This window comes from Misgurnus anguillicaudatus, chromosome 12, assembly GCF_027580225.2.
Source record: "Misgurnus anguillicaudatus chromosome 12, ASM2758022v2, whole genome shotgun sequence".
NCBI classification, from domain to species: Eukaryota; Metazoa; Chordata; class Actinopteri; order Cypriniformes; family Cobitidae; genus Misgurnus; species Misgurnus anguillicaudatus.
This window is the reverse complement of record NC_073348.2, coordinates 8,670,652-8,684,585: the sequence shown is the minus strand read 5'-3', so window position 1 is coordinate 8,684,585 and position 13,934 is coordinate 8,670,652. Positions and strand designations below refer to the sequence as shown.

Genomic DNA, 13,934 nt, shown 5'->3' with positions numbered 1-13,934 from the left:
TAGTTTGTGCGTATATCTCCTGTCAAGCCCAAAAAAATATGCGTTTGCGTGATTTTTGAGTTTGTGCGCGTATGCGCAATGAAAACAGTTCACTTTAGCATCTTTGTCGCTCAAATAGTCTAAAATCGCTTAAATGTTACTGTAAACGGTAAACTTTCTTATTAACTGTATTAGTAACAGTATGTTCTTATTACAGCATTTCATGCAATATTTTGCAGTTTCACCATATTTACATTTAAGTACTTACAGCCGTAGACTAGTAGACCAATGTGACTTACAAGCTAGGAGTACGTCCGTAATTCGTTCCAATCCATTCCAACAAAAATCTTTTAGGTCACTTTGCAGTGTCAGTCTGTGTAGATATGTTGTTTTAATTGATTGACGCATTAGAATTCTACAATGATAGTTTTACAGCGTTTTGTGTTGACTTTACGTCCCGAATGCAGTCACTCTTCGCATCTTTAACAAGCTTGTATGACGAAGAACACAGAAATGCGGATGACATCACAGTAGCGCGAGAGCCGTTCGAAAGCAGACTTCCTTATGGCTTCTCGATTCACTCTCGTGATACTTTGATGTCACATGCCTGCCTGTCGGTTTTTGCAGCGCAGCATGAACTCAAACAAATCTAATGTCTGGGATACATGTTTGGATGACGGCGAAGGGCGCGTCTTCAAACAACGCGCGCATGCCCCCCCCCCCCCAAATGTTTTCTCATCGAATCTACATGATTCACGTGGGTCACCTTTTTTGGATTCAAAATGGCGAATTTCGCTGAAAGGTGAGGGATTTTCATGCCTGCTGTCCTCATAGTGCAGTGTGTTATGAAATTGTTATTGACACCTACAGTTTGCAAAATTTACAAATGGCGTAGACTACCATCCCACTTCAGTGTCCTGACAAACCATTCTGTCCTCATAGTGCAGTGTGTTATGAAATTGTTATTGACACCTACAGTTTGCAAAAAGTGGTGTAGACTACTATCCCACTACAGCATCCTGGCAAATCGTTGTCCTTACAATGCAGTGTGTTGTCAGATTCACAAATGGTGTGGACTACCATCCCCCTACAGTGTCCTGACAAACCATTCTGTCCTCATAGTGCAGTGTGTTATGAAATTGTTATAGCCTACAGTTTGCAAAATTCACAAGTGGTGTAGACTACCATCCCACTTCAGTGTCCTGACAAACCATTCTGTCCTTATAGTGCAGTGTGTTGTCAGGTTAATACAGTGCTTGACTATTCACTTGTTAAGTCTGACGTCAACTTCCAGGTCCAAATGCTCCATTAGGAGCCAGTTGCACCAGCTGGACGTAAGAAGTTGGGTGAAAGCAGCCCTACATCGGAATTAGCTACGTCCAGCTTTGTGAAAAATATTTAAGCTTGAGCACCATCTGAAACTACGACCAGGCATAGCTATGGTCAGCTATATTTCTGCATCTGTACCTACTTTAGCTTAGAGGAAAACACCACCTTTTTTATATTTTATTATGTTCTTACCTCAACTTAGACAAATTAATACATACCTATCTTTTTTCAATGCATGCACTTTTAGGGGCCGGTCACACCAAAAGCGCTTTAAACGCTTGCAAACGCAAGGCGCGATGCACTGCCTTTTTTAAAAAAAGAGCAGTGTGACGCGGCTTTTCATATTGCTAAGCAACCACCGAGTCAGCTGTCTTGTCAATCAAATATTGAAGCGTGAGCGCTCTTTTGCTGTTAACTGTCATATTAGCAGAAACTTTAAAAAGAGGACGCTTGCTCTGACCTTGTTTGAGGGTAAGAGGTGCACAAACACGCAGGAGAGAGTGAGCGAGTGGAGTCCGGTTCTTCAAAGCAACTGTAAACTTCCCTCACCACAACGTAAGGCCCGCCTCTCCCCTCATTCGACTGGACAATGGAAAGACTCGAATGACGTCGGGCGCTTCTCCGCTCTCAGTGCTCCTTCAAAAACGCGTGCGCGTCTCCGCCAGCTGTCTCTCAAATCACGTTACAAAAATCAGTTGAAACTCCGTGAATACTCGTCACACAAACATGATACACATATCAAAAGAAAGCCTGAAATGTCTACTTTTAAACAAGCTAATTATAATCAAAAACAAATATTTCCTGTTTATATAATCTGCATTGAAGTAAAGAGAGTACCGTTTTTCATGGCTGAGCTCATTATCTCTAATGCGGTCACGCCCTCAGGCTGTTGACATGGTAATGAAAAGACGAGCAGTTCCAACAATAATAAACAAAGCGTAAACCTTTATCAGATTTAAAGACTTTACCGCATGTTTGGATTATAAACGTTACACACACACGTGAGGAATATCTTAATTTATGTCTGGACATTGAGGAAGAGAAGCGTTTATCTTTAACGTTACCTAAGAAGAAGAACAATGGAAGACGCAATAGAGAAGGATATATTCCTGAAGAACCTGTAAGTCATTTGTCTTCATTTTTATTTGGTATCATGTAATATGTTATGGCTTGTGCAGTTCAGCCTACATAAGCAACCTGACTGCACGCTTCGGATTTAAAAACTTTCGCATTGTTTACAAACGAGGGCGCGTGATTTCACGTAATGGCGGATTTCATTGATACATGCTGTAACAGTGTTAAACACAGTTATTTACTTATATCCTTCATGGCAACTTTCAGTAAGCCTGCACTGCTGTATCTTTTAAGTGTGTGCTGTAATATGATTCCATGTTTACATGCTTATTTACAAACGAGTAAGCGCGATCACGTAATGGCGGATTTCATTGTTACATGCTGTACAGTGTTAGACACAGTTATTCACTTTCGATTCATTCATGGCAACTTTGAGTAATGCTGCACTGGGGGATCTGCTTTAATATGATATTGTTTACATGCAACGCATTCCATACATTGCGCTTTACACGCGACACCGTTTTATTATGAGCTCCGCGTTGTTTACACGGAGACGCGAGCTTGCGCACATCCATTTGCGATGTGTTTTTAAAGTTCATACTCGCTTACAGAAACGTGTTTAAAACAGAAGCTAGACGATAAGTGGATGGGCATCTGAAAACAGTCATCTGAAAACCGCTTTTTATATAACTAATCATTGCAGATGTTTATCTGAGATACTAATGTAGTTTATGATAGTTTATCTGAATCTAGTGCTATCATTTACCCATCAGTTATGTATGTAAGGGTATTTCTGTGGACAATTTATGCTGACAGCTGTTCATAACTCTCTTACAGGTCTGCATCCCTCTCATCAGTACAAAACTATGAAGTGGAAAAACATATTCACACTCTTTGGACATAAAGTTATATGGTAACATGAGCCACATGAAGTTTACAGCTCTGTTGTTTATCAGTTTCTTATACAAGTTAAGTTTTTAAATAGGGTCCTACTGAACTTCATTTCCATTTTGATTATATTGTTAACTTCTTAATAAACCTCAAACAAACATGTACATTTGTCCTCACATTCTTTACTGTAGTTCCCTCCTGCCTCATTATGCAGCTCATTATGCGAGCCTTTGTTTGCTAGCTGTCAATCAATCCTTCTCGCATACGACCACTCTAAGCAAGTGTCTTACAATTTCTAAATCGATATATTGGTTTATGTGAATCAGTAGGCAGGATGATTTTCACATCATTTTAAAGAAAAAACTCTAGACTACTAGCTTCTGTTTAGGAAAGTCTTGTTAAAACATGTTTAGTATGGGTTTTGTGAACTTATATCAGTGACTTAAAATTTTAACTTTTTTAAAAACCACGCATAAACCTTTTTCTCTCAAAAATACAAACATGTACATACATGTAGCTCATATAATATTTTAGCCCAGTTTGTGCTAAACGCAGTGGTATGAGACACTTGCCATTATTATGTTTTAAAGCAACTGAAAAAAGACCAAATGTAAGAGCATGTCAGAACCTCTGAGAGTGTCCCAAAATGGTCGGACTCCAGAGGGTTAAATAGGGAAAACATGGAAGTGTTTGGTGGCTTCTAAATTCATCCCTGTTTGTATCCTAAGGAATGAATGGGGCTATTTAGCCTACTAATTGATGCCCATTGTACTTTCTTTTTGCAGAAAGAAAGAAACCCCTAATAAAATAATTCATTCACAATGTACTTTACGCACTGTCATGTCAGGGTGACATTAGGACAAGCCGGTTCTGAAGTCTCCCATTAATTTTGACTGTATGGGAAGAGAGCGCGTCTTTTTCAGGCAGACAGCGCAATTCATTTTATCCAGCAGGCCGAACGAAACAAACTATGGCGCCTCGATATTCAAAAAAAGGCCGACTCTATTCATTTCGAAAGTCCACCGCACAACAGTGCAACGTGCAGGTTCACATTTTAGTAACAACCCCCAAACTTGCTTGCCTGCCTCTAACAAATGGTTAAAGTTTTTTGACTATTTTTCCTTACCTTCTTTTTTGCTGTGGATGTTATTGAGCTTGTAAAAGTTTAGCTCTTGCGTTCTGAACATCTCCCACTGCCAAGGCGCTACAACAAGATGCGAGTCGTTGCTATCTCTGATATAGATGGCATGCATATACGCAACTAGCCAAATTACTACCTGATGAAAATTTGACTATTTCAAAGTGTGTTTGTTTTTTACAGATGTAGGTAACACAATTAACAATGTATATATTTTTTTCATTTGATTGGTTCAACCGCCACCCACCCGAATTTAATTAAAATATATTTCTTCATGTCATCTGCCCAATCCGCAGTTTTATCTGCGGAGTCCGCGGCTGTAACCGACAACCACGCATCTCTATGAAGTGAGTAGAGGCTTGGACCTGGAAATGGTATTCTTTAGTCAGGCCTCTTATCAGGTCTCTACATGAACTTTCTACTTTGCAGATATAAAATAAATGAACATGCATTCAAATTAAAACTCCATCTTGTATAAAGAATAATGCATCCATGCACTACCTGATGTGAACTTGCTTCAGGCACACACGGTGTAAATGTCTCAGTGGTGGCAACATCTGTAATCATCTGTAAAGACAATGAAAATAAAAACTCAGTAAGACATTTACTGAAGATAAAGGTGCAAAATAAGAAAAAAGGGCCAGACATATATATTAACAGCTTGCATCAGCGCAAAACTAATGTCAGGATTTACAAGACACAGTGAAAAAAATTTAATAAAAATGTGTGGACAGTTATCTTTGCAGTTGACCTTACTGCATATGTTGGAGTTTCAGATGCAAAATATATAGGAGGAGAGTATTTCAATGAATCACACAACATGATTTATTTAGGTATTAAACACTAGCTGGCATTTACATTAATGTATTTTACAAAACTATGTAATACCTGATGTGAACTTGCTTCAGGGACACACGGTGTATATGTCTCAGTGGCTGCAACATCTGTAATCATCTGTAATACAAAAATAAAACCTTTCAAGTTTATCAAAAAGCGGTTTAAATGTTGCCAAACAATGAATTGTATTAGGGCACTTTGTATCAGTGTTGATAAATTTGATTAAATGCAGTTTAAAAGTTTAAAATAGGCCTAATTAAGAGGTAAGTGACGCTAATTCTGTCATCTCAGTTTTACTTTGCGTGCTTAAGGCTTTACCACATTCATTGCATGATTTAATGTAATATGAATAGCCTGGTATTTTTTACATTTTAAATGATTTAGGAAAAACAAGTTATTCTTAAATCTCGTTTTCATTGACAATCTATTTGGCCATTATTATACATGTAATAAAGTGTAAAACAAGAAGGGCGTAGCTTCATCAATTAAACGTGAACATTGCGTTTGTTTTGGTTGCTTGTCATCCTATGCGGTTGGCTTGTTAGTAGAGCACCAATACAAGATTGAGGTTACTTCAACAGCCATACTCGAAAGCAACAGTTGCTGCTAGGGTTTTCAGTAACAAAATTCACAAATGATGCAGACCACTGTTTAACTACAGTGTCCTGACAAACCATTCAGTCCTTATAGTGCAGTGTGTTATGAAATTGTTATTGACACCTACAGTTTGCAAAATTTACAAATGGCGTAGACTACCATCCCACTTCAGTGTCCTGACAAACCATTCTGTCCCAGGCATGAAAACGGGTCAGGGGTGAAAAAGGTGAGAAGGGCGCTCGAGGGGCAATGTGGCCTCTGATGGGGCCGCGAGGTGGGAGGACCCCCCCAGAATAAATATTATGGGCTCATTGGGGAACATGCTGTAACTTAACTTATTTATTCTTCAGGCATGTGAATGGCCAAGGACAAAAAAGAAGGAAGGAACTCAACATCCCTCCACGTGCGCAGAAACAAAATTCCCACCATAACATACATGACCATTTTTTAAATTATTTAATTCTGACGGACAATTTAGATTTAAAATGTAAACATTTGACTAGTAACAAAAACCATATTTAATTAAATGGGTTGATAAATGTGGAAAGCTGTAACAAGTAGAATTCCCTTACTATTTTACATCTGCAATAATTTTATTTTGCCATAATCAGACCATCAGTAATGTTAAAACTTTACACTGAGTGTCTTATTAAATATATAAATATTAAGAAATGACATTGAACAATAGGGACTGACGGCAACCATTTCTCTCTCTTCTGTCCTCTTCTTTCTTCAAAGTTTCTCATGATGGAGGAGTTAAAGCGAAGTGTTTTTCACTCAATTTTAAGTTGGCCTTGCAATAGGGTGGACCTGAAGGCCTACATCTAATTTAAAATGACTTAATTTTACAATATAGTACTGGTTAAATGAATTACATTATGGTTTTTGAGTCATGGGTTGAATAATTTTCAGATAAGCAAAAAAGTGATTGGGAAAATAAAATAAGAACAAATCAAGACATTACAAGCATATAAAATAGAAAAGAACAAAGTTACAAATAAAGTAAGATCTAACATTATTGATTAGGTAGAAAAACAGTATCAAATTAACATAACACTGTTTTCATACTATAAATTAAATATAATTAATATTTTTAAAGCTATAAAAGTGATTTCCTTTTGTCTTTTGTAGTTTGATTAACATTATGACTCAAACATATGCATTTCTTATGAGACGAACTGTCCCTTTAACAACGGAGAAGCGATCTATACACTGACACATGATCAACTTCTCACTTATAATTAACGACTGTTTTAATGAGAATACTTTCAGAGACTGTGGTATTACAATATAGTTTGTGCGTATATCTCCTGTCAAGCCCAAAAAAATATGCGTTTGCGTGATTTTTGAGTTTGTGCGCGTATGCGCAATGAAAACAGTTCACTTTAGCATCTTTGTCGCTCAAATAGTCTAAAATCGCTTAAATGTTACTGTAAACGGTAAACTTTCTTATTAACTGTATTAGTAACAGTATGTTCTTATTACAGCATTTCATGCAATATTTTGCAGTTTCACCATATTTACATTTAAGTACTTACAGCCGTAGACTAGTAGACCAATGTGACTTACAAGCGAGGAGTACGTCCATAAAATCATTCCAACAAAAATCTTTTAGGTCACTTTGCAGTGTCAGTCTGTGTAGATATGTTGTTTTAATTGATTGACGCATTAGAATTCCACAATGATAGTTTTACAGCATTTTGTGTTGACTTTACGTCCCGAATGCAGTCACTCTTCGCATCTTTAACAAGCTTGTATGACGAAGAACACAGAAATGCGGATGACATCACAGTAGCGCGAGAGCCGTTCGAAAGCAGACTTCCTTATGGCTTCTCGATTCACTCTCGTGATACTTTGATGTCACATGCCTGCCTGTCGGTTTTTGCAGCGCAGCATGAACTCAAACAAATCTAATGTCTGGGATACATGTTTGGATGACGGCGAAGGGCGCGTCTTCAAACAACGCGCGCATACCCCCCCCCCCCAAATGTTTTCTCATCGAATCTACATGATTCACGTGGGTCACCTTTTTTGGATTCAAAATGGCGAATTTCGCCGAAAGGTGAGGGATTTTCATGCCTGCTGTCCTCATAGTGCAGTGTGTTATGAAATTGTTATTGACACCTACAGTTTGCAAAATTTACAAATGGCGTAGACTACCATCCCACTTCAGTGTCCTGACAAACCATTCTGTCCTCATAGTGCAGTGTGTTATGAAATTGTTATTGACACCTACAGTTTGCAAAAAGTGGTGTAGACTACTATCCCACTACAGCATCCTGGCAAATCGTTGTCCTTACAATGCAGTGTGTTGTCAGATTCACAAATGGTGTGGACTACCATCCCCCTACAGTGTCCTGACAAACCATTCTGTCCTCATAGTGCAGTGTGTTATGAAATTGTTATAGCCTACAGTTTGCAAAATTCACAAGTGGTGTAGACTACCATCCCACTTCAGTGTCCTGACAAACCATTCTGTCCTTATAGTGCAGTGTGTTGTCAGGTTAATACAGTGCTTGACTATTCACTTGTTAAGTCTGACGTCAACTTCCAGGTCCAAATGCTCCATTAGGAGCCAGTTGCACCAGCTGGACGTAAGAAGTTGGGTGAAAGCAGCCCTACATCGGAATTAGCTACGTCCAGCTTTGTGAAAAATATTTAAGCTTGAGCACCATCTGAAACTACGACCAGGCATAGCTATGGTCAGCTATATTTCTGCATCTGTACCTACTTTAGCTTAGAGGAAAACACCACCTTTTTTATATTTTATTATGTTCTTACCTCAACTTAGACAAATTAATACATACCTATCTTTTTTCAATGCATGCACTTTTAGGGGCCAGTCACACCAAAAGCGCTTTAAACGCTTGCAAACGCAAGGCGCGATGCACTGCCTTTTTTAAAAAAAGAGCAGTGTGACGCGGCTTTTCATATTGCTAAGCAACCACCGAGTCAGCTGTCTTGTCAATCAAATATTGAAGCCTGAGTGCTCTTTTGCTGTTAACTGTCATATTAGCAGAAACTTTAAAAAGAGGACGCTTGCTCTGACCTTGTTTGAGGATAAGAGGTGCACAAACACGCAGGAAAGAGTGAGCGAGTGGAGTCCGGTTCTTCAAAGCAACTGTAAACTTCCCTCACCACAACGTAAGGCCCGCCTCTCCCCTCATTCGACTGGACAATGGAAAGACTCGAATGACGTCGGGCGCTTCTCCGCTCTCAGTGCTCCTTCAAAAACGCGTGCGCGTCTCCGCCAGCTGTCTCTCAAATCACGTTACAAAAATCAGTTGAAACTCCGTGAATACTCGTCACACAAACATGATACACATATCAAAAGAAAGCCTGAAATGTCTACTTTTAAACAAGCTAATTATAATCAAAAACAAATATTTCCTGTTTATATAATCTGCATTGAAGTAAAGAGAGTACCGTTTTTCATGGCTGAGCTCATTATCTCTAATGCGGTCACGCCCTCAGGCTGTTGACATGGTAATGAAAAGACGAGCAGTTCCAACAATAATAAACAAAGCGTAAACCTTTATCAGATTTAAAGACTTTACCGCATGTTTGGATTATAAACGTTACACACACACGTGAGGAATATCTTAATTTATGTCTGGACATTGAGGAAGAGAAGCGTTTATCTTTAACGTTACCTAAGAAGAAGAACAATGGAAGACGCAATAGAGAAGGATATATTCCTGAAGAACCTGTAAGTCATTTGTCTTCATTTTTATTTGGTATCATGTAATATGTTATGGCTTGTGCAGTTCAGCCTACATAAGCAACCTGACTGCACGCTTCGGATTTAAAAACTTTCGCATTGTTTACAAACGAGGGCGCGTGATTTCACGTAATGGCGGATTTCATTGATACATGCTGTAACAGTGTTAAACACAGTTATTTACTTATATCCTTCATGGCAACTTTCAGTAAGCCTGCACTGCTGTATCTTTTAAGTGTGTGCTGTAATATGATTCCATGTTTACATGCTTATTTACAAACGAGTAAGCGCGATCACGTAATGGCGGATTTCATTGTTACATGCTGTACAGTGTTAGACACAGTTATTCACTTTCGATTCATTCATGGCAACTTTGAGTAATGCTGCACTGGGGGATCTGCTTTAATATGATATTGTTTACATGCAACGCATTCCATACATTGCGCTTTACACGCGACACCGTTTTATTATGAGCTCCGCGTTGTTTACACGGAGACGCGAGCTTGCGCACATCCATTTGCGATGTGTTTTTAAAGTTCATACTCGCTTACAGAAACGTGTTTAAAACAGAAGCTAGACGATAAGTGGATGGGCATCTGAAAACAGTCATCTGAAAACCGCTTTTTATATAACTAATCATTGCAGATGTTTATCTGAGATACTAATGTAGTTTATGATAGTTTATCTGAATCTAGTGCTATCATTTACCCATCAGTTATGTATGTAAGGGTATTTCTGTGGACAATTTATGCTGACAGCTGTTCATAACTCTCTTACAGGTCTGCATCCCTCTCATCAGTACAAAACTATGAAGTGGAAAAACATATTCACACTCTTTGGACATAAAGTTATATGGTAACATGAGCCACATGAAGTTTACAGCTCTGTTGTTTATCAGTTTCTTATACAAGTTAAGTTTTTAAATAGGGTCCTACTGAACTTCATTTCCATTTTGATTATATTGTTAACTTCTTAATAAACCTCAAACAAACATGTACATTTGTCCTCACATTCTTTACTGTAGTTCCCTCCTGCCTCATTATGCAGCTCATTATGCGAGCCTTTGTTTGCTAGCTGTCAATCAATCCTTCTCGCATACGACCACTCTAAGCAAGTGTCTTACAATTTCTAAATCGATATATTGGTTTATGTGAATCAGTAGGCAGGATGATTTTCACATCATGTTAAAGAAAAAACTCTAGACTACTAGCTTCTGTTTAGGAAAGTCTTGTTAAAACATGTTTAGTATGGGTTTTGTGAACTTATATCAGTGACTTAAAATTTTAACTTTTTTAAAAACCACGCATAAACCTTTTTCTCTCAAAAATACAAACATGTACATACATGTAGCTCATATAATATTTTAGCCCAGTTTGTGCTAAACGCAGTGGTATGAGACACTTGCCATTATTATGTTTTAAAGCAACTGAAAAAAGACCAAATGTAAGAGCATGTCAGAACCTCTGAGAGTGTCCCAAAATGGTCGGACTCCAGAGGGTTAAATAGGGAAAACATGGAAGTGTTTGGTGGCTTCTAAATTCATCCCTGTTTGTATCCTAAGGAATGAATGGGGCTATTTAGCCTACTAATTGATGCCCATTGTACTTTCTTTTTGCAGAAAGAAAGAAACCCCTAATAAAATAATTCATTCACAATGTACTTTACGCACTGTCATGTCAGGGTGACATTAGGACAAGCCGGTTCTGAAGTCTCCCATTAATTTTGACTGTATGGGAAGAGAGCGCGTCTTTTTCAGGCAGACAGCGCAATTCATTTTATCCAGCAGGCCGAACGAAACAAACTATGGCGCCTCGATATTCAAAAAAAGGCCGACTCTATTCATTTCGAAAGTCCACCGCACAACAGTGCAACGTGCAGGTTCACATTTTAGTAACAACCCCCAAACTTGCTTGCCTGCCTCTAACAAATGGTTAAAGTTTTTTGACTATTTTTCCTTACCTTCTTTTTTGCTGTGGATGTTATTGAGCTTGTAAAAGTTTAGCTCTTGCGTTCTGAACATCTCCCACTGCCAAGGCGCTACAACAAGATGCGAGTCGTTGCTATCTCTGATATAGATGGCATGCATATACGCAACTAGCCAAATTACTACCTGATGAAAATTTGACTATTTCAAAGTGTGTTTGTTTTTTACAGATGTAGGTAACACAATTAACAATGTATATATTTTTTTCATTTGATTGGTTCAACCGCCACCCACCCGAATTTAATTAAAATATATTTCTTCATGTCATCTGCCCAATCCGCAGTTTTATCTGCGGAGTCCGCGGCTGTAACCGACAACCACGCATCTCTATGAAGTGAGTAGAGGCTTGGACCTGGAAATGGTATTCTTTAGTCAGGCCTCTTATCAGGTCTCTACATGAACTTTCTACTTTGCAGATATAAAATAAATGAACATGCATTCAAATTAAAACTCCATCTTGTATAAAGAATAATGCATCCATGCACTACCTGATGTGAACTTGCTTCAGGCACACACGGTGTAAATGTCTCAGTGGTGGCAACATCTGTAATCATCTGTAAAGACAATGAAAATAAAAACTCAGTAAGACATTTACTGAAGATAAAGGTGCAAAATAAGAAAAAAGGGCCAGACATATATATTAACAGCTTGCATCAGCGCAAAACTAATGTCAGGATTTACAAGACACAGTGAAAAAAATTTAATAAAAATGTGTGGACAGTTATCTTTGCAGTTGACCTTACTGCATATGTTGGAGTTTCAGATGCAAAATATATAGGAGGAGAGTATTTCAATGAATCACACAACATGATTTATTTAGGTATTAAACACTAGCTGGCATTTACATTAATGTATTTTACAAAACTATGTAATACCTGATGTGAACTTGCTTCAGGGACACACGGTGTATATGTCTCAGTGGCTGCAACATCTGTAATCATCTGTAATACAAAAATAAAACCTTTCAAGTTTATCAAAAAGCGGTTTAAATGTTGCCAAACAATGAATTGTATTAGGGCACTTTGTATCAGTGTTGATAAATTTGATTAAATGCAGTTTAAAAGTTTAAAATAGGCCTAATTAAGAGGTAAGTGACGCTAATTCTGTCATCTCAGTTTTACTTTGCGTGCTTAAGGCTTTACCACATTCATTGCATGATTTAATGTAATATGAATAGCCTGGTATTTTTTACATTTTAAATGATTTAGGAAAAACAAGTTATTCTTAAATCTCGTTTTCATTGACAATCTATTTGGCCATTATTATACATGTAATAAAGTGTAAAACAAGAAGGGCGTAGCTTCATCAATTAAACGTGAACATTGCGTTTGTTTTGGTTGCTTGTCATCCTATGCGGTTGGCTTGTTAGTAGAGCACCAATACAAGATTGAGGTTACTTCAACAGCCATACTCGAAAGCAACAGTTGCTGCTAGGGTTTTCAGTAACAAAATTCACAAATGATGCAGACCACTGTTTAACTACAGTGTCCTGACAAACCATTCAGTCCTTATAGTGCAGTGTGTTATGAAATTGTTATTGACACCTACAGTTTGCAAAATTTACAAATGGCGTAGACTACCATCCCACTTCAGTGTCCTGACAAACCATTCTGTCCCAGGCATGAAAACGGGTCAGGGGTGAAAAAGGTGAGAAGGGCGCTCGAGGGGCAATGTGGCCTCTGATGGGGCCGCGAGGTGGGAGGACCCCCCCAGAATAAATATTATGGGCTCATTGGGGAACATGCTGTAACTTAACTTATTTATTCTTCAGGCATGTGAATGGCCAAGGACAAAAAAGAAGGAAGGAACTCAACATCCCTCCACGTGCGCAGAAACAAAATTCCCACCATAACATACATGACCATTTTTTAAATTATTTAATTCTGACGGACAATTTAGATTTAAAATGTAAACATTTGACTAGTAACAAAAACCATATTTAATTAAATGGGTTGATAAATGTGGAAAGCTGTAACAAGTAGAATTCCCTTACTATTTTACATCTGCAATAATTTTATTTTGCCATAATCAGACCATCAGTAATGTTAAAACTTTACACTGAGTGTCTTATTAAATATATAAATATTAAGAAATGACATTGAACAATAGGGACTGACGGCAACCATTTCTCTCTCTTCTGTCCTCTTCTTTCTTCAAAGTTTCTCATGATGGAGGAGTTAAAGCGAAGTGTTTTTCACTCAATTTTAAGTTGGCCTTGCAATAGGGTGGACCTGAAGGCCTACATCTAATTTAAAATGACTTAATTTTACAATATAGTACTGGTTAAATGAATTACATTATGGTTTTTGAGTCATGGGTTGAATAATTTTCAGATAAGCAAAAAAGTGATGTGGGAAAATAAAATAAGAACAAATCAAGACATT

The 13,934-nt window shown here is 38.0% G+C and overlaps 1 protein-coding gene across 9 annotated transcripts in view; it reads right to left on the bottom strand.

Annotated features, from left to right (window-relative positions):
- LOC129435184 (uncharacterized) overlaps positions 1-13,934 on the bottom strand; it is a 56,666-nt gene that overhangs the window by 35,553 nt on the left and 7,179 nt on the right. For 7 of the 9 annotated variants that reach the window (XM_073873870.1, XM_073873867.1, XM_073873869.1 and 4 more), the window contains 3 exons: positions 12,039-12,104; positions 5,300-5,365; positions 4,913-4,978 (listed from right to left, as the gene is read on the bottom strand). In XM_073873870.1, coding sequence (XP_073729971.1) covers positions 4,913-4,978; positions 5,300-5,365; positions 12,039-12,104 — 198 coding nt within the window. Of the gene's footprint in view, positions 1-4,912; positions 4,979-5,299; positions 5,366-12,038; positions 12,105-12,425; positions 12,492-13,934 lie in introns of all 9 variants that reach the window. The other 2 variants (XM_073873872.1, XM_073873875.1) reach the window with 1 other exon arrangement.